The 26,519-nt window shown below is 45.6% G+C and overlaps 2 protein-coding genes and 2 long non-coding RNA genes across 5 annotated transcripts in view; 2 read left to right on the top strand and 2 right to left on the bottom strand.

Moving 5' to 3' along the window:
- Positions 1 to 9,326, bottom strand: part of ZNF395 (zinc finger protein 395) — a 44,743-nt gene extending 35,417 nt beyond the window's left edge. The window contains exon 1 of one of the 2 annotated variants that reach the window (XM_042934953.1): positions 9,269 to 9,326. The gene's annotated coding sequence lies outside the window, so the exon portion shown is untranslated. Of the gene's footprint in view, positions 1 to 9,105; positions 9,208 to 9,268 lie in introns of those variants that run through there. The other variant, XM_042934952.1, reaches the window with a different exon arrangement.
- On the top strand, positions 8,313 to 10,059 carry LOC122217656. Its single transcript, XR_006201605.1, has 2 exons — positions 8,313 to 8,387; positions 9,749 to 10,059. It is a non-coding gene; the product is annotated as an uncharacterized LOC122217656 (long non-coding RNA).
- Positions 9,938 to 10,939, bottom strand: LOC122217655. Its single transcript, XR_006201604.1, has 3 exons — positions 10,822 to 10,939; positions 10,327 to 10,502; positions 9,938 to 10,034 (listed from the first exon to the last, which is right to left on the bottom strand). It is a non-coding gene; the product is annotated as an uncharacterized LOC122217655 (long non-coding RNA).
- A 9,771-nt stretch (positions 10,940 to 20,710) lies between these two features.
- On the top strand, positions 20,711 to 21,416 carry LOC122218368 (proline-rich protein 2-like). The gene is made up of 2 exons (XM_042936669.1): positions 20,711 to 20,809; positions 20,931 to 21,416. Exons 1-2 carry the CDS (start codon positions 20,711 to 20,713, stop codon positions 21,414 to 21,416), a joined length of 585 nt encoding a protein of 194 aa, XP_042792603.1.
- The last annotated feature ends 5,103 nt before the right edge of the window (positions 21,417 to 26,519 follow it).

The raw sequence follows: 26,519 nt of genomic DNA on the forward strand, positions 1-26,519 counted from the left end.
ATCAAATTTTCTACGTGTAAGCTATAAATAAAAATGAAAAAGTAAACATTTTTAACTCAAACCACAAACTTATTGTCTGATATAAACTAATTATGTACATTCCTGGAAAATCCCACTCCAAAGTTTCTTTAAATTTATCCATCCCTCATTCTCTTTGTCCCTAAACCTACAAAGCCATCACGAGGCTCAGTGTTATCCCTGATGTCAGGATGGTGTTTAACGTGCGATACCTGGTGATATGTGTGCAATGTGGGAAATGAACTAGGAAGGAGATGGTCAACGGCACTCCCTGGTCCTTCCAAAGCCAAGCAGAGAACCCAGTGTTCAATTAAGGGACCCCATCTTGATTCATTCATTATTACTGAATAAAACTGGCCAATAAACACATTGGTCTTCTACATGTTAATCTCTTTTATTAGTACTTGCCACTTCCACCCCACCACCACCTTCTTGCTTTTCGTAAAGACCAAATTCAATTTTCAGTAGCCCTGGGGCCACAACCCTAACCAACCTGGAAACGGGTCTCCTCAACCTTTCTAAAATGACCCCAAAGGTGTCTCTCAAGTGTGGGGACCCACTTAAAAACATTTTTTTTAAGAAACATTTTTACAAGAGCTTACATGATGATGTTGACTCAAATACTACGCAACTAAAGGTATATCCCCTCCTCCACATTATCTTTCAGCTTTGACAAGTCACTTAATAACCTGACCCTAACAGCTAGAAAGGACTTTGGAGGTCAGCCTAATTCCTGTCCTTCTCTTCTACGGCATTTCTTATCAACAGCATTCAGCCCGAATTGAATACCTCTGACAACGGGAAACTTACTATTCCATGGGCAGACATTTCCATTGTTGGACAGTTCTGCCAGCTAAAAAGCCCTTTTTCGTATTGAACTGATGTCTGTTCTCCCAGTATTTAGGGTTAAAAGGAAACTGAGAGCTCATCAACCTGGTGTAATCATTCTACAGATAAGGAATCCTATAATGTATAATCATTCTACAGATAAGAAATCTGAAGCTAGAAAGGATAAACCAACTGTACTATCCACTGGTCATATTCCAACACCAAAAGCAACAATGAGTAAATCTACTCTTTCCTATACCCGCTAATACATGAAAATACTCAAAAGCACTATTGTGTACCCACCCCACGAGCGTCCTCACTCCCATCATTCCTGATCCTGCATCATCCTAGTGTCCTTCCTGGGGATAAAGTCATTCTTGTTCATGTTTCCTTAAATCATGCCTCCCAAACCCCCTCATGGCCCAAATGTCAAATGACCGGTAGAGGTCGCTAAAACTAGATCCTTTGCTTGGAACAATGAATTTCTGATCCAGTTATGAACTAACTAGATTCAATTTTTTAAAAGCCTCATCCCACTCAGGGCTCACATTAAACCATGAACAACAGAGCAATCTCAAAACTTTTTTCCCCACATGATTTGCCCTCTTCAGTGTGCCTACGGTACCACCCAGGCTACAGTGTGCTTGTCTATTCACAGGATGATCTCCCCCTTGCAATCAGATCATCAACGTCAGGTCAGGGACTGAGTCTTATTTTGTGACTCCAGTGCCTAATCCACTGCTTGACACATAGCAGGTAGGTACTCAAGATCAGTCACTGAATAAACCATCTACCCTTACCCTATCCTGTCCTTGAACAATAAAATGTTTTGTGTTTTTAAACATCAGTGTTCAAGGGAATGAAAAGACAAACCATAGACTGGGAAAACATATTTGCAAAAGACACATCTGATAAAGGACAATTATCCATAATATACAAAGAGCTCTTTAAACTCAACAGTAAGAAAACAACAACTCGATTTTAAAAAGGGGGCCAAAGGTCTTAACAGACACCTCACCCAAGGAGATACAGAGATGGCAAAAATCACATGAAGAGATGTCATCTGCATGTCACTAGGAAAATGCAAATTAGAACAAGACACCACTACACACCTACCAGAATGGCCAAAATCCAGAGCAATGACCACACCGAATGCCGGTGAGGATGTGGAATAGCAGGAACTCTCATTCACTGCTGGGGGGGGGGGACGTAAAATGGTACAGCCACTTTGGAAAACAGTTTGGCAGTCCCTTACAAAATTAAGCATACTCTTATCATACGATCTAGCAATCACACCTCTTGGCATTTGTCCACAGGAGTTGAAAACTATGTCCACACAAAAACCTACACAGCTGCAGATGTTTACAGCAGCTTTATTCCTAAAAAGTGTTAAAACTTGGAAGCAACCAAGATGCCCTTCAGTAGAGGAATGGATAAACGGTGGTACCTCCAGACAATGGAATACTCTTCAGTGCTAAAAAGGAATGAGCTATCAAACTATCAAAATATAAAGAGAAAGTTTAATTGCATATTACTGAGCCAAATAAGCCAATCTGAAAAGACTACATGCTGTATGATTCCAACTATACAGCATTCTGGAAAAAGCTAAACTGCCCACAGGAAAAAGTAAAAGTGGTTGCCAAGGGTTGGGGGGAGGGACGGGTAAATAGGCAAAGCACAGAGGATTTTAGGGCAGTAAAAGTACTCTCTCTGTATGATACTGTAATAATGGTGGATACATGGCATTATACATTTGTCCAAACTCCTAGAATGTACAAGAGTAAACCCTAATGTAAACTATGGTCTTTGGGTGATTAGATGGGTCAATGTAGGTTCATCAATTGCAACAGTTGTACAACTCTGGTGGGAAACTGATAGTGGGGGAGGCTATGCATGCGTCCCAGGCAAATGGGAAATCTCTGTACCTTCTCAGTTTTGCTGTAAGCCCAAAACTACTCTAGAAAATACATTTAAAAATATATAGCAGGGGCGCCTGGGTGGCGCAGTCGGTTAAGCGTCCGACTTCAGCCAGGTCACGATCTCACGGTCCGTGAGTTCGAGCCCCGCGTCAGGCTCTGGGCTGATGGCTCAGAGCCTGGAGCCTGTTTCCGATTCTGTGTCTCCCTCTCTCTCTGTCCCTCCCCCGTTCATGCTCTGTCTCTCTCTGTCCCAAAAATAAATAAACGTTGAAAAAAAAATAAAAATATATAGCAGTGTTTTCTCCCCACTATGTTATAAATACATGTTATAGAGTATATAAATAATAAATGTAAAATGTAAAAATAAGTCCGTTAACTCCATCCATCTATCCAGTGTTAGTATTTTGGTATCAGAATTACTAATATATTTACTTCCAGCCATTTTCTTTTTTTTTTTTATGTTTATTTATTTTTGAGAGACAGAGAGTGAGGGAGGGAGGGGCAGCGAGAGAGGGAGACACGGAATCTGAAGCAGGAGCCAGGCTCCGAGCTGTCAGCACATAGCCTAACACGGGGCTCGAACTCACAAACCATGACATCATGACCTGAGCCAAAGTCAGACACTTAATGGACTGAGCCACCCAGATGCCCCATTTCCAGCCATTTTCTATACACTTTGTTTCTTTAAGATTTGAAATCATATTATAGATGCACCTTAGCTTTTAGCAGAAACATTTGTGCATGTTATTTTACAGCTATTCCTAAACGTTATTTTTAATGGCTTCATAATATTCCATTATAAAGACATATCCATCAGAATCACTTATAGATGACTTCCAGCCCACTCATACCACTGAATATTTAGGCTGTTTCTAATTTTTCACTCCAGTTTAAAAAAAAAAAAACCTCTGAATAATCTCTGTGCATAAAACATCATCTACATTTTGGATATGGTCTTAGCTGTACCTCTAGAAGTAGAACTAACTTACCAGAACGTATGAACATCTCGATAAATTACAATTCAAATTTTAAAAACGACATCAGACTTTACATTTACCCCTTACTGCATTTCTTTTTTAATTTGGGCCTTCATTCTGAATGATAGTGAACCTTGATTCATCTACTAAATAAGCAATCTGTCCCACCTCTGCGCCATCAACAAAGTTGACAAACGCACCTTCTTGTATTGCCATCTGCAACACTGGAAAAAATGTTAACAGCTCAAGGCCAAGAATAGAACCCTGTGACACTCATTTTCAGACCCCCTTCCAGGCTGACTCAGTGCCACTAATTAACAGATTTTGCATACAACTGTCAAATTAATAACACCAACCAGCACATTCTACGACTTATTTAATACAGACCATCATATCTCAAGAAACTGTTAAATACCTTACCAAAGTCACAGTGCACCACAGCTACTGCCTCATTCCTCTGTTCTAGTAACCAAACCACCACGTAAGACAGGAAATGGGTTCAGTTTGATACCATTAGGCTGACTTCTGGTTATCCTCATGTCCTAAAGCCATGTCCTTAATACACGTTTTTCAGCAAAGAGCACTTCAGTTTTGACTTCTGTTAATGTTACAACAGCAAAATTTTAAGTCATCAGATTGTGCAACCTGTATAAAGCAGGGTGACTACTGTTTGGTCCCTCTCACCTGTAGCTTACCTGGGGAAATGTTCTGAATCACTGTTGGCTATGGACTTCCAGGGTAAACCAAACTGTCTCTAGACCACAGAGACCTGAATTTACTCACTTCAGCTCGTCCCAAAATAAGCCTAGTTTTCAGGAGTCGTTTTGCACAAACACCTGAGTTTGAGCCAATAATTCTGTGGTCATTTTGAATACTGGCTTATGAATCTCTGGATCCTAGAGGCCTACCCCCTGGGGTAATCCTAGGAGTAAGGAAATAAGAAGTGAAACAGCCCCTCTCTTTGCTGTTCCTTTATTACTGAATCACATGACCAAAGATCTAATCTAATGTCGTATGGCATTTGACAATCATGACTCACATCACACCAAATTATTACCCCAACAGCATTCTCAGAACATACATACCAGGAGCCACCATCTAATCATGCCAGCCAGAAGCAGACAATGGGAGTGTCTGAGAGATCTTGGGGTCACTAGAAACGGGCCTCACAATAAGAGAATACAGCCCAAAGCCTTCCCTAATTAGCACCATTCCAATCATCAGAAAAAGATTCCAAAGTCTTAGCCAGCAGCAACTCAGAAAGTACTGTTGACTTGCCTAAAACAAATCACTTGCACACAAATCTCTCAGATTCCATCATGTCAGACTCCCACCCAAATCCGCCAGTGGCCACCCGGAGCCTGCACAGCCATCCCAAATTCCCCCAGGTTGGCATTTAAGCCTCTTGAAAGATCAGGTCGCAAACCCAAAGTCCTGCAAGACTAAACAGGGAGTGTCAAGCGGCCACACGATGTGACAGGGAGTCTGGGGACAGTGACAACTGGGGACCACAGGGCCCATCTCCCGTGCACAGGAGGCAGCCACTGCTCACTGCCTGATCTGCTTCTTTATAGAGTCCCAAACCTGGAGGTTTTCTGGGTTGTTCCCAATTTTTTTAAACCTTTGTGTACTGAAAATTATAACACTTCTGTAGGCTGGCTTACAACCCCTAACTTTGATCGTAACCCACCTTTCTAGACTGGTTTCCCCCCACTCTCTAACAAGAACCCTTTGATTCACTCTTACATATACTGTGCACATCCTAACTCCAAGCCTCTGTCTGTGTTACACACCCTCCTACCTATGTGGCACCATAAGACACCCCAAAGAGTTCATCCCAGACTCCCTTCACTATTCCCAAAAGTTTTCCCAAGCCACTCCAGCACTAGATGCTCGCCCCCTCCTATGAACCCTACAGGTACTTACTTTTCACTCTGGCATTTAATCATCTTGCCTTGCTTCTTAATCACAGGTATATCGTATCTCTCCAACTAGCCTGTAAATGTTCAATCTCTTCCTCATGCTTGCTTCCACTTACGGCACCAGTAAGGGGAGCCCTGCACCTGAGCAGCTTAATAAATACTTACTAGATTGGAAAACTCTCTTTAACCGGTTTTCAAACCATGGGTTACATCCACTACAGTGCAGTTAAGTCACCTTAGTGGGAGACAAAAAGCATTTTTAAATGAAAAATAAAAGAATAAAAGTACCAAAGGAGATTGCACCACGCAAAAGAAGGTAGTGCTTTGTGAACTTAAATTAAGATTCTTACATACATGATTTAGTGTACCTAGGTCATGACGTAATTTTTATTTCTTAATGTAGGTCACAGTCAAAACACCCTATTCTTAAAGAGTAAATTAGCTCAACCACTGCTCTGTGAAATTTTTTTGACCTATACCTATATATTACCTATAAAGAAAAAATATCCAATGGACGCCTCTGCCCACCCAAGTCAGCTTCCCCTGCTAGTTCACTGATCTTGCATTTCAGAGAAATACAGAGGCTAAGGAACTGCTATTCTATTCTCCATTCCATTCTGCAACTTTTTGCAATCATCCTTCAAACTCGCCAGCCCTCAGATGTTGCAAGTTGAGGCTTGGGGAATTTGTTCAGCAAATCACCCTAAGTCATCCTTGCAACAAGAAAGCAGAATTCAGAGCTCAGGAAAAAACCGGCACCAGCTAGCTTCCCACTGCACGTTCCTCGGGAACTGGTAATGGCACAGGTTAGGACAGACCTGGCCCTGGGAAAGGCAGTATCCCTGGGCCCCAAATTTCCTCCTTGCTCCTTGTCACCTTGCTGCTCCCCCATCTTGTTGCTTCCCCACCCCAACCCCCACCCCCACCCCCCCCCCCACACACACACACCTATGAAGGGACACCAGGACTACTAGCCTAAGGGTCTCGGTGGAGAGCAAAATTTAACTTGTTTCAAAGCCCAGCAATTTATGTGTTTAGCAAATTCCATTCTTCGTCAAATCTCCAATCCCAACTTGCTTTGCCAACTTCAGGTTCAGTACCTGACAATGTCACAGGAATGGCAATACAGCTCAGTCTTCCAGTTCAGACTCTCAGTCCCACTCACTAGCATCCTCTACTGCTATGACCAAGCCGATGCCCCACTCTGAGGGTCTTCTTTCCCCCAGCTCGGGCAGCCTGGTTTCCCACCAGTCCCAGAGCTTCAGTGGCTTGCAGGACACCTATGTTTGGATGTCTTGGCAAATACAGGAAATCTCCGCAGCCTGAGTGTCAATTGCTTCTCTCCAAAATACACATTTCCGATTTCTCGAGTTACCAACGACAGCAGTTCCAAGGCCCTGGCGTGTAATCAATTTCCACAAAGAATTAATTTCCATTCATCTCCTTCCTTCACCCTGCCCCTGTCAACAGATTATTTCAACAGTAATGCTTCTAAAATCCACCCTCTTTTCCATTTTCAGTTATCCCAGTCCAAATTCTGAGCACTCCACAACTATAACAGTCTACCGATTTGTCTCCTAACATTACTTTTAAAAAACCTTTCCAAATACCTTCCTGTTACGTCACTCTCTGGCTCAAAATCCTTTAATGTCTCCCCAGCACACACAGGGTAAAGTGCAATTCCCCAGCCTGGCTTTCTAGGACTTTCACAATCCTAACCATTGTTCCTCTCCATCTTTATCTCCTGCTCAGGAAACGTTCCCTGGTCTGGCCAAGCCCACCTCCTGTCTCTCAGGAAAGCCATGTTCAATCACACCTCATGACCCATCTCAAGGGTCTCATCCTCCAGGAATAAAGTCCTGGCGATTCCTGCCCATAACACTCTTCTCTGAGCTCCAGCAGCACCTCTCCTATACCTTGCATTTCGACAGTTAATTGTGCCTTATCTTGAGGTCTTATTTCACGTGCTTAAGTGTTTCTGTCTCCTCCCTGAGACTAAGTCCTGGACGGAATCATCTCCTGTATCTTTTGTATCCTCCCTCACTGAGATAACTGTTCAGACCTATTCTCCTCTGGCAGTACCTCTGCTACCTCTGGCACCTGTAGTTTCTCCCTCTCTTGCCTTTGGGCCTTGGCCAGCGAGTTATTCTCCAAGTGCTGACTTACTTCATGACTTAGTACCATAAATCCATCCCCCAACTGTAACCTTTCCTTCCATATTCCTCCTCCCACCCCCAGCATTTACAGTGCCTCAGGCAGCCATAGCACATTAATTTGAACTGGAGCTCTCAAATCACTTCCACCAATGGGATTTCTGAGGCCTTAGATTTCTTGTGTGCCTCTTATCATCGTTCCCTGAGAGCCTGGCATAGTGCTGAGAACACAGCAGCCCCTCAAAAGTGCCTGTAGAGTTTAACTTAATTCCCATGTTCCCCTGTGTTTCAAGTTCCTTGAGACCTGGAACCTCTGTTTACACAACACCTTAGGAGGGCGTCACAAAAGCCTGCGATACCTGTTGATCACTCACTTTCAGGCAAACTGCACCAGAGACACTTTTCTAGAACGAGGAGTGTAAAGAAGATAGTGGTGGCCTGTACGTAACCCTGCGCCTGGCGGCCTGACATCATGAAAACGCCTGCCTGGTGGAAATGTTCCAAAGCTCCCGAAAACTGCCTAAGACTGCCTGATATCAAGGAGGCGGTGGCACCCCCACCGCCTGGCAGGTGGGCTTCTTTAGATTTCTGAGTCATTCCTAAAGTGAAGGCGCTGAGCCCTGAACTCCAAGACAGGGAAGAAAAATCTGCCTTTGAAATTGTTTGCACATGACAAACTCCCAGCCCAGGCCCCCACCCGAGCACCCCACTTGCCCACAGTGCCAGTTCCAAGGAGGGCCAGGAGACACCGGTGAGGAGAGGCAGGATTAAACCGCATGTAAGGAAGTGGGGGTGGACAAAAGGGGCCAGAAAGGGAAGGGGGCAACCCCCGAGGTGGAGGGTGTGTCGCGCCGCGCGTCCCGCAGCCCGGCACTCGCCCGCTCGCTCGCTCGCTCGGTGGAGTGGGCAGGAACGCGCGAGGCGCCGGGAGGGTTGGGCTGGCGGCCCAGCCGGAAAGGGTCAGGGAGGGGGCAGTTCAGTCTCCGTCGAAGAGGCGACTCCGGACAACCGCTCAAAGTTGGGGAGGGGGTTCCTCTGCGAGCGCCCGCGGCGGGCGAGATAAACAAGGCGGCGCACGGGAGAGCGGGCGGCCACCCCCCACCCGGCCAGCGCGGGCACTGGCACTGCCGCAGCGCCCCCGCGCCCCGACCGGCCGCTGCCCCGGCGGCGCCCGCCTCCCGGGCCCCCAGGCCGCCGGCCCGGCCCCCGCGGGCGCGCGGAGCGTGGGAAGTTCCCGGGCCGCCCCAGTCCCCGGGCTGCAGCGCCGCGAGGTCCCCGCGCAGCTCACCTCGCCCCGCCACGAGCAGCAGCGCGGGCCGGGCAGCTCCCGCTCGGACAGCTCGGCTTGGCTCGGGGCTGCAGCTGCCGCGGCCCCAGCCCGCCCACCCGGCGCGGCCCACCGCCCCGCTCCTCTCCGGCCGCCCGCCCGCCGAGGCTCCGTTCGCGCCCACCTGGCCGGCCTGCCCTCCCTCTCCGGGACACTGCGCTCACGTACGCGGCCGCGGCCACAACCCGGCCCGGATTCCCCGCCCGGGAAGGGAGCGGAGGAGCGCGCCAGCCAGCGAGCGAAAGAGCGAGCCTCGGGGACACACCCCCCCGCCCGCCCCCCTCCCCAGCCACAGGCGCCGCGCGCGCGCGCGCGCACGCGGCCCGCGCGCCCCCGCCGGCCACGCGCGCACGCGCCCTCCCCGCACACCCACCGCGCGCCGGGGATACACACCCCCGGCGGCTTGTAGACAGTGGGCGCTCAATAAGTGCCCGAGCGACTCCACGCGCACATGCGCACTTGAACCTGACCGAGTTGTGACACCTCCCCCCACCCCCACCCCAAAATCGGAACCGGCGGCTGCAGCCCCGAACCAAACTTGAGTGTTTGCCTTGTTTCACTGAACCGCAAACCGAGCCAAAGTTTCTTGCTGTTGTTTTTCCAGGCCTGGCTCCGTGACGGGCTTCTCCGCTAGAGGCCGAGCTCGCCCCAGGGCGGGAAAGGAAGCCAGAAAGCTCGAGGCGCCAAGGACGGGAGCTTGGCGGGGGCGATAGAGTCCGAGGCCGCGCAGCCGGCACCCGCCCGGAGCGCAAACGAAAGCGTGAGAGGGAGGGAGCGTCGGAGCCAACCTTTCCATTTTCCTTTTGGGTTAATGTTTTCTTCTCCATTTTATGACATTTTACTCGATTTTACCCGTTTGTAGTTGTAAAGTAAGGCGGTATTTACTCTTTCTGGAATTAAATGAGAGAAAGTTAACTATTAGCTCTCGAGCCCTTATGTAAACGACACCAGTTGCTTTTGGCACCGTTAGGCTCTGGCTTTTGTATAATTTGTAACAAGGAGAATTGAAGCTATTCCATTGTGTTGCTCTATGTTTTTCAGAGATAAGACCAGAGTTACAACGGTAGTGAGGGGCCCCTGTGTCGATAGGTATGGGCAATATACAGTTACATTCAAGTAAGTTTAAGGAATAGAAGCAATAATTTCCCTCCCCCAAAAAGTTTTAAATATTTTTGAACATACTTGTTGCACTTCTGCAACTTGAGGTATGCTGTTTTTCTTGCAGAGAGTCAGTGGGGTGTGTGCTGGAAAGGACTAAACTTTGCAGTCAGACAAGACTGGTTTGCAATCCTGACTTTCCTGCTTTATCTTTATGATCTTCAGCAGATTTTTATGTCTCTGAACCTCAGCTTCTCTACCTGTAAGATAAAATAGAAAACATAGGTATAGTGCCTAGCTCCTATCAAATAGGCAATAAATATCGTTTCCCATCCCCTTTCTCCCACCATTTGTTACATTAGAAAAATATCTAAATAGAACAAAATTCCTATAGGACATGTGTTCTCAACTGGGGGTGATTTTGCCCTCAGGAGATGGTAGCAATGTCTGCACACAACTGAGGTGGGGGTGGGGGGCAGTAGGAGGAGGGGAGTGCTACCAGCATCTAATTTGTATAGGCCAATGATGCTGCTAAACATCCTGCAACACACAGGACAGCCCCACACAACAAAGAATTACCTGGTGTCAAATGTCAATAGTGCCACTGTTGAGAAATCCTGCTTCGGATAATACTGCTATCCAATAGTTCACCAAAGACTGATTGTACCTTTCGACTCTCATCCTCAAGGTAACATTCTTGTTTTGCATTAAAAAGAACCAGAATGAAGCCACTGTGAGGATCATAGCAATTCTATTAATGCACAAAACCTTTCTTTACCAGGAAAACGCAGATTCGAATTTTACATTTTATTATTACAAGAATATTTTCGTTAATTACAATAATGTTATGTTCCCTTATTAAGGTATCGTATATGTTATGTAGTACTACGGTTTACAAATAGGTTCATGTTTTTTCCCTTTTTTCTCAAACAGCGGGTGTTTATTGACTGTATATTCACCTTTGCTAAGTTCCTCGCCTATTCCTGAAGTTTGCAATATAGTCCCTGCCCCCAAGGAACAGACAGCCTAGTTGAAGTGGATTCATGCACATGCAACAATTAAGGAACAATACAAGATAGCATATAATTAAGCTTTAATTGCAGCACCCAGACTAAGGTGGCTCAGAGGAGAGGGAAATGAGTTCCGGCAGCAACAGCCCGGTGCTGCCTACGTGGCTGAGGTGTTCAGTAAATGTTTGTCGAACAAAATGAAATAGTGAAAGCTTTTTACACAAGGTAGGACTCCAACTAGTATATAAACTCCATTACAGTACGTAAACTGCCAGATTTTGTAAATGGATGTTGGTGCTGGGCTGTCAGTTTATTTTTCTTAAAACATCTAGTTCCTGCTTGTAACCAAACCTATAAATCCTCCCCCCCAAACGATTGAACTTTAATAAAACAGGAACAATCATTCATTTGACAAATAAGTGAGTTCCCGCTGGGTGCAAAGTGAACCAAAAGGGTCTCTAAGTTTGAACAGAACCCGTAGTTTATGCTGTTTGAGACTGTCTTGTGAACACAGGCCAGAAAAAGGCCTGTGCTCTCTCACAGCATGTACTGCACGCATACCCCTTTCCACTGCAGGTATGTACTTGTACAGTTTGCATTCCAGAGTTTTGCACATTAACAGAGACTCAGAGAGAACTTCCCATCACAAACATCCAGTACCAAACACACACCCAGCACTCAGCCTCTTCACACAGAATCCAGGCCCTGTCCTAAAGACGCACCGAATAGCACACACATTACACAAAGCAAACTGTAGAAAGACTTTAACTTGTTGCTTTGCGATCTTGGCTCCCCCCACCGCCAGCCAGCGACTAGAGCTTGCCCTTCCTGGAGGCTCTCCCTCCACCTTGCTTCCTCCCATACCCTAGCCCCCCATTACAATGCAAGCATCTTGTATCTCTTTTCCATCACAGTAATTATCTTCTTGGAAAGCATCTCCCATTAGCTAAGGTTAAGCAAAGCAGCCCAGGCTCTGCCTCATATCATATGGGTATATTTATAGGTGATTTTTAGGGCAATATGAGTCTGAGATTGCCACTATCCCCAAACCCCTGATGTAACTGCTTCCAGCCTTGCCTCCCTCCAATTCACTCTTTACTATGGCCTCTTCCCTCTGCCTTGCAACTCCTCAAAGGCTTTCTTCCCATAGCTTTATAATAAAGTCCTGGCAAAGCTCATTTAGATCCTTCGTGGTGTGACTCCTAATTAATTCTCCAGCTACTACCTGCCCTTCTGTTTCAACCCCCTTCACACTGCACTCCAGACATGCTAAACAGAATTTTTGTCCTTTGCCTGAACAGACTTTTTCTTTACTTGATACATGCTCTTTTCTCTGCCTAGAACACTCTCCAGCCCTCTCTCTCACCTCTTTACCTAACTATCCCTACTCATTCTTCAGGAGTCGGCTGTTTACCTAACTATCCCTACTCATTCTTCAGGAGTCGGCTGGCTTCCATAGCACATTCTCTAGCCTCCAAGACTGGATTACGTGCCTCTCCCTTGTGTCCAATAGTACCCCATACTTACCCCACTGCACTGTCTTGAGAGCTTCTTTCTCTTGTCCTAATCCCCTATAAGACTAAACATTTTATGAGGACGAGGAACGTCTCTTATTCTCCACTGAATACCCAACATTTGGTACAGTGCCAGCAGGTACTAGGCACTTGATAAACATTGATTAACAATGAATTGCTAGTTGGACTGGGGGACTGATAGAGCTATTTCATCCATGATCTGGGCAATCCCTGGTTCAAAATATGTCTCAGATGCTCAGTTAGATTCCAGGGCTGGTGAAGACTTTCTAACCATTTATTTAGAACAGGATGAGGCCTATGGAATGAACTGAGTCCTCAGGTTCCACTTCCACCAGAGCCTGATTTTATACCTACCCTGGCCCCCTGAGCTCCAGATTCTTGTCACCAATCAACTCCCTATTTGACATCTCCACTTGGGTGTCCAATCACATCTCAAATGTACCATGTCCAAAACCAGACTTCTGATTTCCCTCCAGAATTCTGCTTCTCTGCCTCTCAGTAAATGCCAATTCCATTTTTGTAGTTGCTCAGGAAACAGACAAACAAAAACTTGGAGTCATCCTTAACTCCTTACTTTTTCTCATAATCCATGTCCAATCCACCAGAAAATCCTGTTGGTTCTATCTATGAAGTAGTGGGAAAGTAGTGGAAATGGGGGTGGGGGGGGTGATTTCCACTACTTTTCCATGACTTTCCTACCCAGACCACTGCCTCCCTGACCTGGACTTCCATAAGAGGTTCCTAACTGGTCTCCCTGCTTTTTCTGTTGCCTCCATATTCAACAACATGGCAGTCAGAATGATCCTTTTAAAACCTAAGTCAGTTCATATCACTATTCTGCTCAAAACCTTCAGTGGCTTCCCACCTCCCTCACCAGAAGGTCCTACCTAGTCTTGCCCCAGTCAACTCTCTGACTGCCCACCACACTTCCCTGGTTCACCCAGTGCCAGCCACTTTGGCTCCCTTGCTATTCTCAGACCCAGTTCCAAAGGCTGGGTTGGCCAACCCAACTCAGCCTTTCCAAGGCTGTTCCTTTAAGTTGGAATGCTCTTCCTCCAGATTCCCACATGACTTCTCCATCTCTTGATTCAGGTCTCTGCTCAAAGGCATCCTTTTGAGAAAGACATTCTCTTGCTAATCTATCTAAAATAGCACCACCTAACCATCCCTTGGCTCTGCTTTAGTTTTCTTCTTAGCACTTATCATCACCTGCCAGCCTGTCTCCATCCACTCAACTATAGGTTCAAGGATAACAGAAACTATTTTTTATTTCCTGCTGTATCCCCAGCTTCTAGAATAGTGTCCGGCATAGAATACGCATTCAAGAAATAATCACGAATCAAGGGTCTGGTTAGACTGCCAGAACATTACCCCTGTACTGGGTCCCTATCCACCGCTTTAGTCCCAAATAATCCCTCCAGAATTTAGCTCTCCTACACTAGGGCATCAAGGTCCCAGCTGCCCAATTGCTTGCCACCTGTCTCTCATCCACTTACACTCAGGACTTGTGTTATCAGAGATGCCACACAGTTCTAAACACAGCCTCAAACCAGGCTACGGTTTCAAGTGAAAAGGATAATACCACTAAGTCTGCATTTGCAACATACTTTTTGCTTTTTTTTTGGTTGAGAAAAAGCACAATATATCCTACTGGACAAAACAGGCCCAGCACTTATTTTAAGCTTTTGCATTCTAAAAGGCACAAGACTCCGAAACTCTCAAGAGAAAGGAGTATTCAAGTATGCCTGGGGCAAATGGTGTCTTCTCTCTGATCTGCTCAATCTGTAAGGCTTTCCTGGAGAAGGTGGGCTTTGCATTTCATTAAAGAGAAAGGATTGATAGGTTGCAAGTAGGTTGTTCAAAGCTTAAGGGTATCCTTGGAATAGATTGCTTGGCTCAGCACAGCCATGCTTTCAAGCAAACAAGTCCTCACATGTGTTAAGATACCCACAGATACACCCCACTGCATAAACACCCAGATCCGTGCCTGCTTCCTCCCAGCTCTAAAACTCTGTGAATATGGACAACAGTACATAATCGAAAGAGGAAAAAATGAGCTGGCTTTGGGAACATGGACCATAAAGCCCTATGACTCTGGGTATGAAAGAATGTGTAAGCCCAGGCAGGCTCTCTGCGCACATCTGGTTTTTCCTTTTATGCTTCTGTGATTTCTATGACACAGGAAATCCATTCTGGAACAACCCTGTCTGCTTTCTAGTGAGTGCATTAAAAATGGGGATTAAAAGTATGTTTATCTCACTGGTCAGAGCCGAAAGATAAAATCCAGAACAGAACCATTTTGAGGGTGGACCAACTCCAGCTTCATCCTACACTGTGCCCCGGGGGAGGTGCTAGTAACTGAGACCAGAGGAGTGCAAGTCCGAGGAAATAATTTTTGCACAGGCTTAAGACTATCTAGACATGGATTTCACTCTGAAACATACCAGGTACAGGAAAATACCACGTGGTGAAAATACCAATTCAGCTCAACTCAACAAATACTATTAAATACTAAATACTAACAGAGCCCTTCTCTACAAGGTTTCCACATTATAACCTCTGTGATAATAATCTTCTCATAGAAAGTCCTTAAAATGGGCTGATGTAGCCAGCTTTTCCCACCCATTGGCGAGATAACACCGAGCTATTTAAGAGATAAGCAACATTAAATAAGGTGGGAAAGGACAAGAAACACTAGACTGTGAAATTAAAGAGGACTGGGTTATGCTTGGGGTTGCAGGGAGCCTGAAGTCACCTCGGCCCCTAGATTACAAATGTTACTCAAAAAATAGATTGGGAGCTATCAAAAGAGAGAGAGGAGAGATCAAGCAAAGGCAGGACAACCAGTCAGAAGCACAGAATTGCCAGAAAAGTATACACTGTGAATGCCCACCCAGGCCATCCTTTATTTTATTTTCTTGGGTTCCAATCAACAGTAATAATTAACTTTTCTGCCCCCTGTTTTGGTCATGTAACTCTGCCCTTAAAGCTTTCCTACTTTCCCTGTAATGGCAGAAGGGGCTGCTGGCCTAGTAAAGTTACCAGAGTTTCATTTTTGTCAAGCTGTTAAACTTCATCCCCTCAAATATATTCCATTTTGTTCACTAGCCTCACATAAGCATTCTGCCATTCTTCCTTATTCTTCTATAGGACCAAACTCCTGCCAAGGCAGGTATGCCTGCCACAACCCAGACCACCCAGATGTCAAGAATGGCCCAGCGGCACCTGGGTGACTCGGTTCAGCGTCAGACTTCTCCTCAGGTCATTATCTCATGGCTCCCGAGTTCAAGCTCTGGGAGTCCTACCAGCCCCACATCAGGCTGTCCGCTGTCAGCACAGAGCCTGCTTCAGATCCTCTGTCCCCCTCTCCCTGTCCCTCTCCTGTTCACCCTCTTTCTCTCTTTCTCTCTCAAAAAATAAACATTTAAAAAAAAAAAGAATGTTTCAAACCCTGTTTAACTCCAAGTGTGCAAGAGTACCATACTTCTTGACAAGCTAAACACAATGGGCACAGGATGATTTGCACCCACTCTCTAAACCGTCGGATGGCAGCACCATCAACACCAGGAAATACTTAAAATCTCCACAGGGCCACACCAGTGTTGGGCCAGCTAACCACTGCCCAGGATTTGGGGCTGATCAACTGGATGACTTTTTGACAAACAAAATAAAAAGATTTTTCTAAAACTCCGTAAACTCATAAGCCAATCAAACAAAAGCGTGTTTCTAAAGGCATTTTAAACGCTGCCAATTATTTTATGACAATTTCTGGCTCTTATGAATCGAACATCAGGGACTGTTCCCTATTTGTACCAAACATTTCATTGTATTTGCAGTTAGCACAATTTCTTACATCTATCATAGGCTAGCCTCCATCACCATCCAGGGGGATATTCCACTGCACAAGACCAATTTGTAAGATGCTAGAAGCAAAAAGGGATTGACACACATCATCTAATTCCCTTTTGTGTTTCAGTACAAATAGCAATGTCTGAAACTTAGATTCTCCTTCAAATTTAATTTGTCCAAGTTCAAATCATTTAGTCACAAAAGCTTCTCTTTGCACAGACCAGCCTAAATTAATTTAGATGAAAAGAATGGGACTCCTGATCTTTAGTCTTCTGGAGAAAGTCAATCAAACACTTACCCATAATCTTACCTTGATAACATATCCAGTTCCACACAGATTTTCTTAACCTATAATTCAGCTAGCTTTAGGCCACATCCTGGGTCAATAATCCTTATAATACATTGGAGTACAAATCATGTGAATTAGTAAAATCCTGTTCAATTACCTTTTTATATTATCCACCTGGGAGCACTCTGATTTTCTCATCCCGGTTTCAGACATGACCAATCTCATAATCTTCTCATAAACTGTTGAATCACCAAATCTCAACCAGCTCCTTCTGACAGTATAATTGATTGCCTCTCAGGTTCCCCCAACAAGCTTGCAATGATTCCTGAGGGCAAGAGAAATGGCTAGCAACTGGGTTTTCAGCCATTTAGCACCCAGCCATGGGAGTGAAGATCTGCCATATACGAAAACCAGATTTCTATCCACTCCCAGACCATTCTAGGTTGTTATTTCTTGGACATTTTTACTCTTCCCTCATGGTTTACCTCCTGATCTAAACTAATCAAGAGAATCTTTGAAATGCACTAGCCAATAATCTGCCAGGCTTCTTTGACATGAATACTAAGAGTCAAAATGGCTGGAAAATCATTACTATCATGTACTTCAGCTTCCACTGGCACCATTGCCAGTATGCTAACCCACCACTTGATAAATGGAAGTTATTATTGTCACTCTGGTTTCTTCCATGTGTTGGGAAAAGGTGCAGGAGGTGAGATGTGATAGCACCTTCAGTTAGCTGGAGGAGTTTCAAAATGCTGATGGCAGACCTGCGAGGTCTGGGTGACAGAGCCAGGAGAAAAGCAAATTCAATTCAAAAATGCCTTGAAAATAATGTGAGTTTTTGTTGAGGTTCTCTTTAGGAGGAATCCAAGGAAGGATTTTATCTCACCACACCCAACAAAGCTCCCGGGAATCCTCTTTTTGAATTTCTGCCCCCCACCTCCCACCAACAGCTGTTTCTCTCCCCTCCTCCTCTCTTCCACTGTCTTCAACCTTGTTCTCTTTGCTTCCTTACTACCCCTTCTCCCTCTTTCCTCCCTCCTCAAGTGGAGAAATAAGCCTACTGCTGACTTCTGTCTCTTAATTTTGTCAAAGACCTAGCAGGTGAGTGAGCCAGCCAAGAACCCTTCCTCTGGAAGTCAAGGAATGGCAAGGGACTGGTATTGTATACATTTAAATTTTAATTTTTTTTCCTTCTCATGACAGCAGTATCAGACCAGATCCAGTCTCCCTGCTGAGTTCCCAAGGAACACACACAGGGCCTCTACAGTTTTATCCCCAGACCCTTAGAAGAGCAGACAAAGGATGTGAAGGACCATTCTTCGCTGCTCTCCTTGGACCATTGACCACCTTTTGCTTGGTGACCTAGCTAGCTGTCCATCACCAGAATCATTCAGGAGGAAGAAGAATGATCTGTCAGGGACTCCTTCTGTGTCTGTGATTCCAAATGCCCCTGCTCCTTGCAGTTCAATGCCCTGTCCTCATTACTTCTTTAAAACTGACTGCTCACCTTTCTATCCTTTAGCCAATAGCATACAGTTGACCCTTGAACAACACAGTTTGAAACTGCGTGGGTCCACTGATGAGCAGATTTTTTAAAAAATAAAGACACATACAGTATCATAAATGTATTTTCTCTTCCTTGTGATTTTCTTTTTTTAAGTTTTTTAAAGTTTTCTTTTTTTAAAAGTTTCTTTTTTAAAATTTATTTATTTATGAGAGAAATAGAGAGGCAGAGAGAGAGAGAGAGAGGGAGAGAGAGAGAATCCTAAGCAGGCTCTACACCGTCAGCACAGAGCCCGACAAGGGACTCGAACTCAAAAAACCAGGAGATCATGACCTGAGCAGAAATCAAGAGTCGGACTGCAGTTGACTCAGAACAACGTGAGGGTTAAGAGAGCCCCCCACCCCTTATGATATTCTTAATAACATTTTCCTTTCTCTAGCTTACTTTATTGTAAGAATCCACTACATAACACATATAACATACAAAATATGTGTTAATCAACTGTTTGTATTACCAGTAAGGCTTGCTAGGCATTAGTTTTCAGAAAGTCAAAAGTTCTGCATGGATTTTTGACTTCCAGAGGCATTGGGTGGGAGATGGGGGTGGGCACTCTTAACCCTCACGTTGTTCCAACTGCAGTTGTTATCAGTCCCTCTTTATTTACCATCGCACTGAAAACCTTCTAATAATCTCATCTCAAAAACCTCAGTCTTACCCTCTTCATGCTTCAGGCCGTCACAATACACCAAAGTTAAATGTTATCTGTCCAACTTCTAATTTGGGTTTGTTGAATTGTGTCCTGTTTATCATACAATAATATTGAGGAAGAATTCTATTTTCTTCTGCCTACCCACATCCATGGAACTCACACTTGGTATGACTCATGGGAACTAGAATACTTAAGAAGTGATAGTTGTGGCAAGCACCCAACTTCCATTATTTTCTGAGGGATAAATAAATAATACTGTGCCAAACTTATTAGACAGGCCTCTCTTTGGAGACAAGTGACAGGAACTCAATTCATGCTAGCTTAAGCAAAAAAATGAATTTGTTGGCTCACTTAACTGGGAAATCCAGGAGTTTGTACTGGCCACAGACACAGCTAGGCCCCAGGTTAAAACAAAGTTGTCAGGGTTTGTCTTCTAAACCTCTCATTTCTTTTTGCCCCTTATTAGTCCCAGTCTTTCCTACTTCAAAAGAGTTCCCCCACCCCCCCAAAAAAGAGCTTCTGTCATACACTTGGGAAGACTGTTGCTGGCAGTTACCAACTATGACACCCCAATTTAGCAATACCAGCAGAACACAAAATCCCTCTCTTGGTATTCATATACTAATTCCAGGGAAAGACTCTAATTGATTCTGCTTAGTTGAAATGCCCACCCTTTGGTCCACTGTTGCCAGAGGAATGGGATACTGTAGTTTTGAGCCTACACAAAACCACAGGAAAGGGAGAGGACTGATGTCCCAAAAGAATGAATGCTGGACAGAGAAAATGACATATGTCCACTACACGAATGGATGGAGGGTTAGGACACCGTTTGGGAGTGAAAGGATTTGTGTCCCTGTGCTCTTTGTGATTGGGATGGGTGATTGTTGACAAGCCACTTCGCCTTTTTGAGCCTCAACTCTTCACGTATGAAATGGTTATATGGAAGTTGCCAGTACAATATTAAATTATATGTTACAGTATCTCTGTGCTGGTACCAACTGAATTTTCAGATAATGAAAAACTGAGTTGAAGAAGGCAATGCAACAGCGCCGGCCCCCACTCCTCTATTTTTATGCGAGTACATTTATGGAGCACTTCACATTTTACGAAAAGCTCTTTCATCTACCACACAAATTGGAAAATGAAGCTGAAGGAGCTGGAATGCTTCGAATACAGACTAAAATTAACTTATTTGTGTAACTGTACCCACACGCAGACACGCAAAATATATGACGATACTGCAATTGAATCATTTCCTGGATTAAGAAAAGTGTCAGAGACTCACTCAGGGACAACACGCACGCAGGCACGCACATCATAAGGCAGGGATCCCTATGAGCACGTAGGCACAGCCCTCTCCTCTGGGGAGTCCACTCTAGGGTTATGGAATTTCAGGGCCAAGCACCGATCCCTAACGTGTGTGTGTGTGTGTGTGTGTGTGTGTGTGTGTGTGTGAGAGAGAGAGAGAGAGAGAGAGAGAGAGAAGAGTGGAGGCGGGAGAAGAAGGGAGCACAAGACAGACTAGGAAATTTTAAAAACACGCCAAAAAACAAAAACAAAAACTACAGAATGTCTGCTGCTGGACCCTTCCAGGAACGCAGCGGCCTTGGCACCTTCGCGGCAGTCCCGTCCTTCCGCCCACTCCTGCTCCAGACGCTCGAAAATCCGGCTCCGCGTTTTCCCTCTCTCTCTCCCGCCCTTCGGGTTAAAGCTCCCCCGCCAGGAGTAAACAAGCAGCCCAAACAGGCAGCCAGTAGGACTGGCCCCTTCTCCTCGTTTCCTGCGCCAGCCCCAGCAACAGGCCCCGCCCCTCACGACAGGCCCCGCCCCGCGCCTTCCAAGTCGCCCGCCTTCCCCTTGGCGGCGTCCGCCGGCTCTGGCCGTGTCCCGGCCCTGTGCCCAGTGTTCGGCCCCGTGCCCAGTCCCTGGTCCGCCCCCGGAGCTTCCTCCCTCGGGACCCCGCGGCCCGCCCGAGCGCCCCCGGCCCGCGCCGAGGGAGGGTGCGTGGCGCACACGTGACACGTGCTGTGGGCGGAGCCTGCGCCGGCAGAGACGCCGGCGGAGGTGGCCCGGGGGAGGGTGGGCGCGGGCCTCGCCTAGCTCTCGCCCCGGAGCTCGCGTAGGCCTCGGTCGGCCCGCCCGCCCCGCCCCTCCTCTGGCCCGGCCGGGGCCCTGCTCTGGCTCCTCGCCCGGCGAGCGCTGCGCTAGGCCTCCCGTTGACTTTGCCACTGTTACGGCGCCTCCTCATGCACCCTCCGCGCGCAGCGCGGCTTAGGGGCTCGCCCTCAACTCTTCCCCCAAGTCCCTACCCGGCAAAGCCTCTTTCCTTAAGTTTCTTGCCTGGGGTCCACAGACCCTGTATAATCACACCCCCACCCCCAACCCCCGCTGCATAAACACACCGCCTTCCTGCCTCCACCCATAGAGACGTCTTTCTGCACACACAGACCTTATATTGTACGGTCTTCTTCCCACACTTCTCCATTACCAACTCCATAACCGGATTGTTGAAGGGGCCGGGGAGCTCACCTGGTGCAACTCCCTTCCCTTTCTGTCACTTTTAAGTTGGGGGAAACTTGAGGTTCAGCAAGGTGGAAATATTTTCTAGATTGGAACTAAGACCGGAGCTCAGACCTCCTATTGCCAGGGCCTTCTTTGTAGCCTGATCCTTTCCTGCAATTCAGAGTCAGACTGACTACCCTGAAACCGGTAACTCCAGTCTTGATTACCCAGTTTGCACCTTCCAGATCCCACCACACACCAGGGAAAATGTATCTGCCTGTTACCTTCTGTCTGTCTCAGGGTAGCTCCAGGAAATAATCGTAGTTGACAGAAAAGAAAGCTTTTACCGGGTACTGCAGAAGAGGCGGTTTTATATCTAGAGGTTGGGACAGCGGACTGTGCAGCCAGGCAGCCTGAATTCCAGTTCTAGCTTCTCTACCTACTAGCTATCTGGGCAGTTATTTGACGTCTCTCGGCCTTGGGTTCCTCATTCATAAATCGAGAATAATGTTGTGAGGTTTAAATGAGTTAATATAGGTATAGTGTTCAGGAAAGCATTTGGCATATAACAAACTCATCAAAGAAATAACTCTGGGCTGTCCACTATGCTGGTTTTCTTAGTGTTCTTCCTGATGCTTTATGTTCTTCCTCTTCCCTGAAGCCTCCCACTCTATATTGCAGCCAGATTTTAATCTATTAGGTCAGGCCCAGCTTTAGAGGACTGCCTTCAGGTTCCAGCAGACAGTTATGGAAGGGCAGAGGGCAGGGTAGCCACGTTGACTGGGGCATCCCCAAGTTGAGAGCTGCACAGCTGACTTGTAAGCTGAGGGGAACAGGATGTGTGGCATAGTGAGGACAGAAGTAGGGAGCTTCTGAGCTCTGCATTCGTGAGGTGAGCATGGGAGGGGCTGGCGCTGTCAGCCACGGAGCCCAACAGTGCAGAGAGGAGACAAAGGCAACCACCAGGCAGAATGTCAGGCAGATAATCAACCAGTTCCTGACCTTTTCGCTTCTGACCCTCATTCAGTAAATTCTACAAGTGACTATGTGTATCTAGTCCTCCCTTGTGAGTTCCTTAAGAGCAAGCCCTGTATTGTGTTCCCCTTTATTTATCCTTTAGCCAGTGTTTTGGCAATCAGTGATCAACAAATGTTTGAGTGTTTTTCAAGTGAAATTATATATACATGTCATGGAGCTGGGCCCTGTGGAGAGGGCCCTGATTTTAGGAAAGGAATCTCAGAGTTTGCCTATCCAACCCCCTCACTTCTGAGTTAAAGGAAGCTGTTTGCCTGGGGTTATACAGCAAGTTGCCAACAGAAGCCAAGTCTCTGCTTCAGTCTGATGTTATTTCCATGACACTGCATTGAACTTACAGTGCAATTGGAAGGAAAAACAAACTCCCTAAAAGCTGTAGAACAAAGTAAGGCAGTGTGTGGTTAAGATATGAGGCATGGTACAAATGGGCAGAAAGGTAGGAGTTGACAGGACTAGCGTCCCCAAGGGCTGGGATCCGTCAGAAAATACTGCAAGAGACAGAACTGGTCCTGAAGGACTGGTGGGATTCAGGACAGTAGAAGAGAGAGAGAATTCCTGGTGGGGGAAGTGGCTTTCCACTGAGGCCACGGTGGATATTTAAAGGTTGAGGAAACCAGTTGGGTTAGAAGAAAGGTTTGGGTTGGATCATAGTGGGAGAAAATGGTAGGTTAAGGTGAGGCCAGATTTAGGAAAATTTCAGATACCAGCGTAAGGAGTTTTGACCTTAGTCTGTGGATAACGGGGAACCCCTGAAAGTAGGCCCTGAGCTAGGCACTGAACCAAGACAAGACACCAGGCAAGCATCTGCCAACTTGGTCTGATTTGCATCTTTTGTAGACAGTTGCTTGCCATATATGTGCATTTACTTAATTTACCCACACATGAAGGAAACTCTACCAACTAGCTTGTGTGTATTTATTTAGTCTCCAAATACACATATCTGTGTGGGAGCAGAGGAAGGAGTGGGAGATTAACAGAGTTTGTGTGCCTGCTGTAAGACCAGGCACTTTCATCAGTGATAGCTTATTTAATCCTCCCAGGCTGGTGGGGTGTGGGTCCTGCTGCTCCAGTAACACCCAGAGATGGTAAGTAACTTTCCCAGATCTCAGAACTAGGAAGCCATGGGGCCAGAATTCAAACTCAGCTCTGACACCAAAGCTCTCTCCAGTCCCCTGTCACAAATTTCCAGTGAGAGGATACAGGAATTATGTTCCTACTCTCAGGTTCCTTCTTGGGGACGGGGGTGGGTGTCAAGTGTGGAGATAACCCAGCTAGGCTTACATTTCTAGCAGTATTTTCACATCCCTGGTTTTCTATGCTTATCTTTAGGGAAAGAAAATTCCTATTTTGTGTCTTTAGAGGCAGATAAAGCTGGGTTTGAATTCCATTTCCACCACTTACCAGCTGGCGGCCAAGTGGACTTTCTGTGAAGCCAATGAACCTTAAGCTTCAGGAACCCCTTACATGAATAGGCCCCTGGCAAGCCCTCTACCCAGATTTGAAACTAATTGTGCATTGTGGTACTTAAAGAGGGCAAGTGCAAAGCTCCAACAATTGTATGACTTCAGGCCCATAAAACCTGGCTCTGCCCTACTGGATGATCTGTGTCAATTTACTTTCTGAGACTCAGTTTCCTCATCTGAATAAAATCACCTAGACTCTGCCTCTACCAGCTGAACATCCAATTGACACACACTACTAAAAAAGCTGATCTCACCCAGCCTATGCCTAAGGGAAAGGTTCACGGAGACCCTAGGCCAAAGGAAACACCTAATGGGTCCATTTGTTAAGCAGTTAGATCCAAACAATTTAGTGGTTGTTTCCAAAAATAATACACATAAATGGAAAGAACTAGATGTTTATATTTTATTTTTAAATAACAATTTCTTTTTTAAGGCGATTTTATTAATTTTTTTAAATGTTTATTTTTTGAGAGAGAGACAGAGGGCTAGTGGGGGAGGAGCACAGAGAAAGGGAGACACAGAATCTGCAGCAGGCTCCAGGCGCCGGGCTGTCAGCACAGAGCATGACTCGGGGCTTGAACTCAGGAACCATGAGATCATGACCTGAGCCGAAGTCGGTCGCTTAACCGACTGAGCCACCCAGGCACCCCGACTATAATTACTTTGTAATGAAATTTGTGCACCTGTGAAGAACTGTACAACTCAAACCTTGGAATCAGATTGCATATAACCACCCTCAGTTCCTTTTCCCCATCAATTTTCTTTGGAACACAGCATCCACTCAAAACCCAACTCTATAAAGGTAGGATGTTGTCAAAAGAAATGTCATGCAATCTAATGTTGAAACTGTGGATTTCCTTTAAGTAACAGTTTATACAGTTTGCGACAGATGTCAGGTATCACCATCTTTCCTTCAAAAACGTAAAATATTCCGAGGCACCCCTGTGAATTTTCTCTGTCCCTAGGGGGTGCCTCTGCTCACAATTTGAGTATCATCCATTAAGGACCATTAAGGAATAGAGACTATTCCAGGAAGTAACCAGAAGGCATCAGAGTTCCCTCTGGCAGAATAGAAGAGGGGGAACCACCTTTACCCTCCACAATCTGCCACAGTGTTACTATTCAGTTCTCCACAGGAAATCTTCCTGAAGTCTCTCTTCCTAAGAGTTCTCTCCACTCTCTGTTGTGGCTATTTACAAAATATCAACAAAGCAAGGAAAGATATGGGTGGGGAGGCCTGGGCTCTAAGACAACATCTTAACCATAACCTCCTCTTTCCAAAGTCTCCCGAAGCTTTAACCATGTATGAATCTATGAATCCACCTTCAACTTTCTCCTAAGATGCCAAAGTTTTTAATTAACTTAATTTTAAGTTGGTCTCATAAGGGTGGGAAGGAAAGAAATGTTTCTTTTACTGTATACATTTGGCAGGTTAGGAAGATGGGAAATGTGCCACCTTTAAATCAAATGAAAATCTATTCTCACATGAGGCAAATTTCCGAAAGGAGAGAGCAAAGAACAACCAAAAGCTCTGTACTGGGGGGCTCTGGGATGATGGAAACTTTTTTTGATCTGAATGCAAATAACCGTGTTCAGTTTGGGAAAATTCATCACTTTTGATACCTGCATCTCTCTGTATATGTACAAAGAGGGAGGAAAGCAAATTGCAAAATTAAAATAATATATAAATTACATAAAAATACAACACAAAGAATAATATTTTAAAAATCTGACAACGAATTAGAAAGGTGTGAATCTGCTATATGTTTGCGGTAATGTTATAAAATAAATTTTAGGGGTGCCTGGATGGCTCATTCAGTTAAGCATCCTACTTTGGCTCAGGTCATGATCTCGTGGCTCATGAGTTGGAGCCCCGTATTGGGCTCTGTGCTGACAGCTCAGAGCCTGGAGCCTGCTTCGGATTCTGTGTGTGTCTCTCTCTGCCCCCACCCCCCTTGTTCTCACTCTCTTTCTCTCAAAAATAAGTAAACTTAAAAAAAATTAAGATAAAATAAAAATAAAAAAATAAAATAAATTTTAAATCATTTGAAAAACAAAATAAAGCTCTCTATCCAGCTTTAAGGAAACTTTAAGTGTTGGGCCAGGAGGAGGGAGGATTTTTTCTTCTGCATGACCTAGCAGGATTTTTGAAAGGTTTTCCTTTATACCTGTTCTCCCTTTTACACTACTGAGGGTCAGATACTTAGCTGAGGCAGACCAATAAAAAAGACAGTTTATCAGGATGTCTTATGGAGTTAACACAGGAAAAATCCACATTGCTCACTAATTCAGGATTGGCTAAGCAATCATCCTAAGGAGCCAAGAGACAGAGGCCTCTGCTCTTTCTAAGGGCATTGGTGGGATACCTACTCTTATCT

This window comes from Panthera leo, chromosome B1 (assembly GCF_018350215.1).
Source record: "Panthera leo isolate Ple1 chromosome B1, P.leo_Ple1_pat1.1, whole genome shotgun sequence".
Taxonomy (NCBI): Eukaryota; Metazoa; Chordata; class Mammalia; order Carnivora; family Felidae; genus Panthera; species Panthera leo.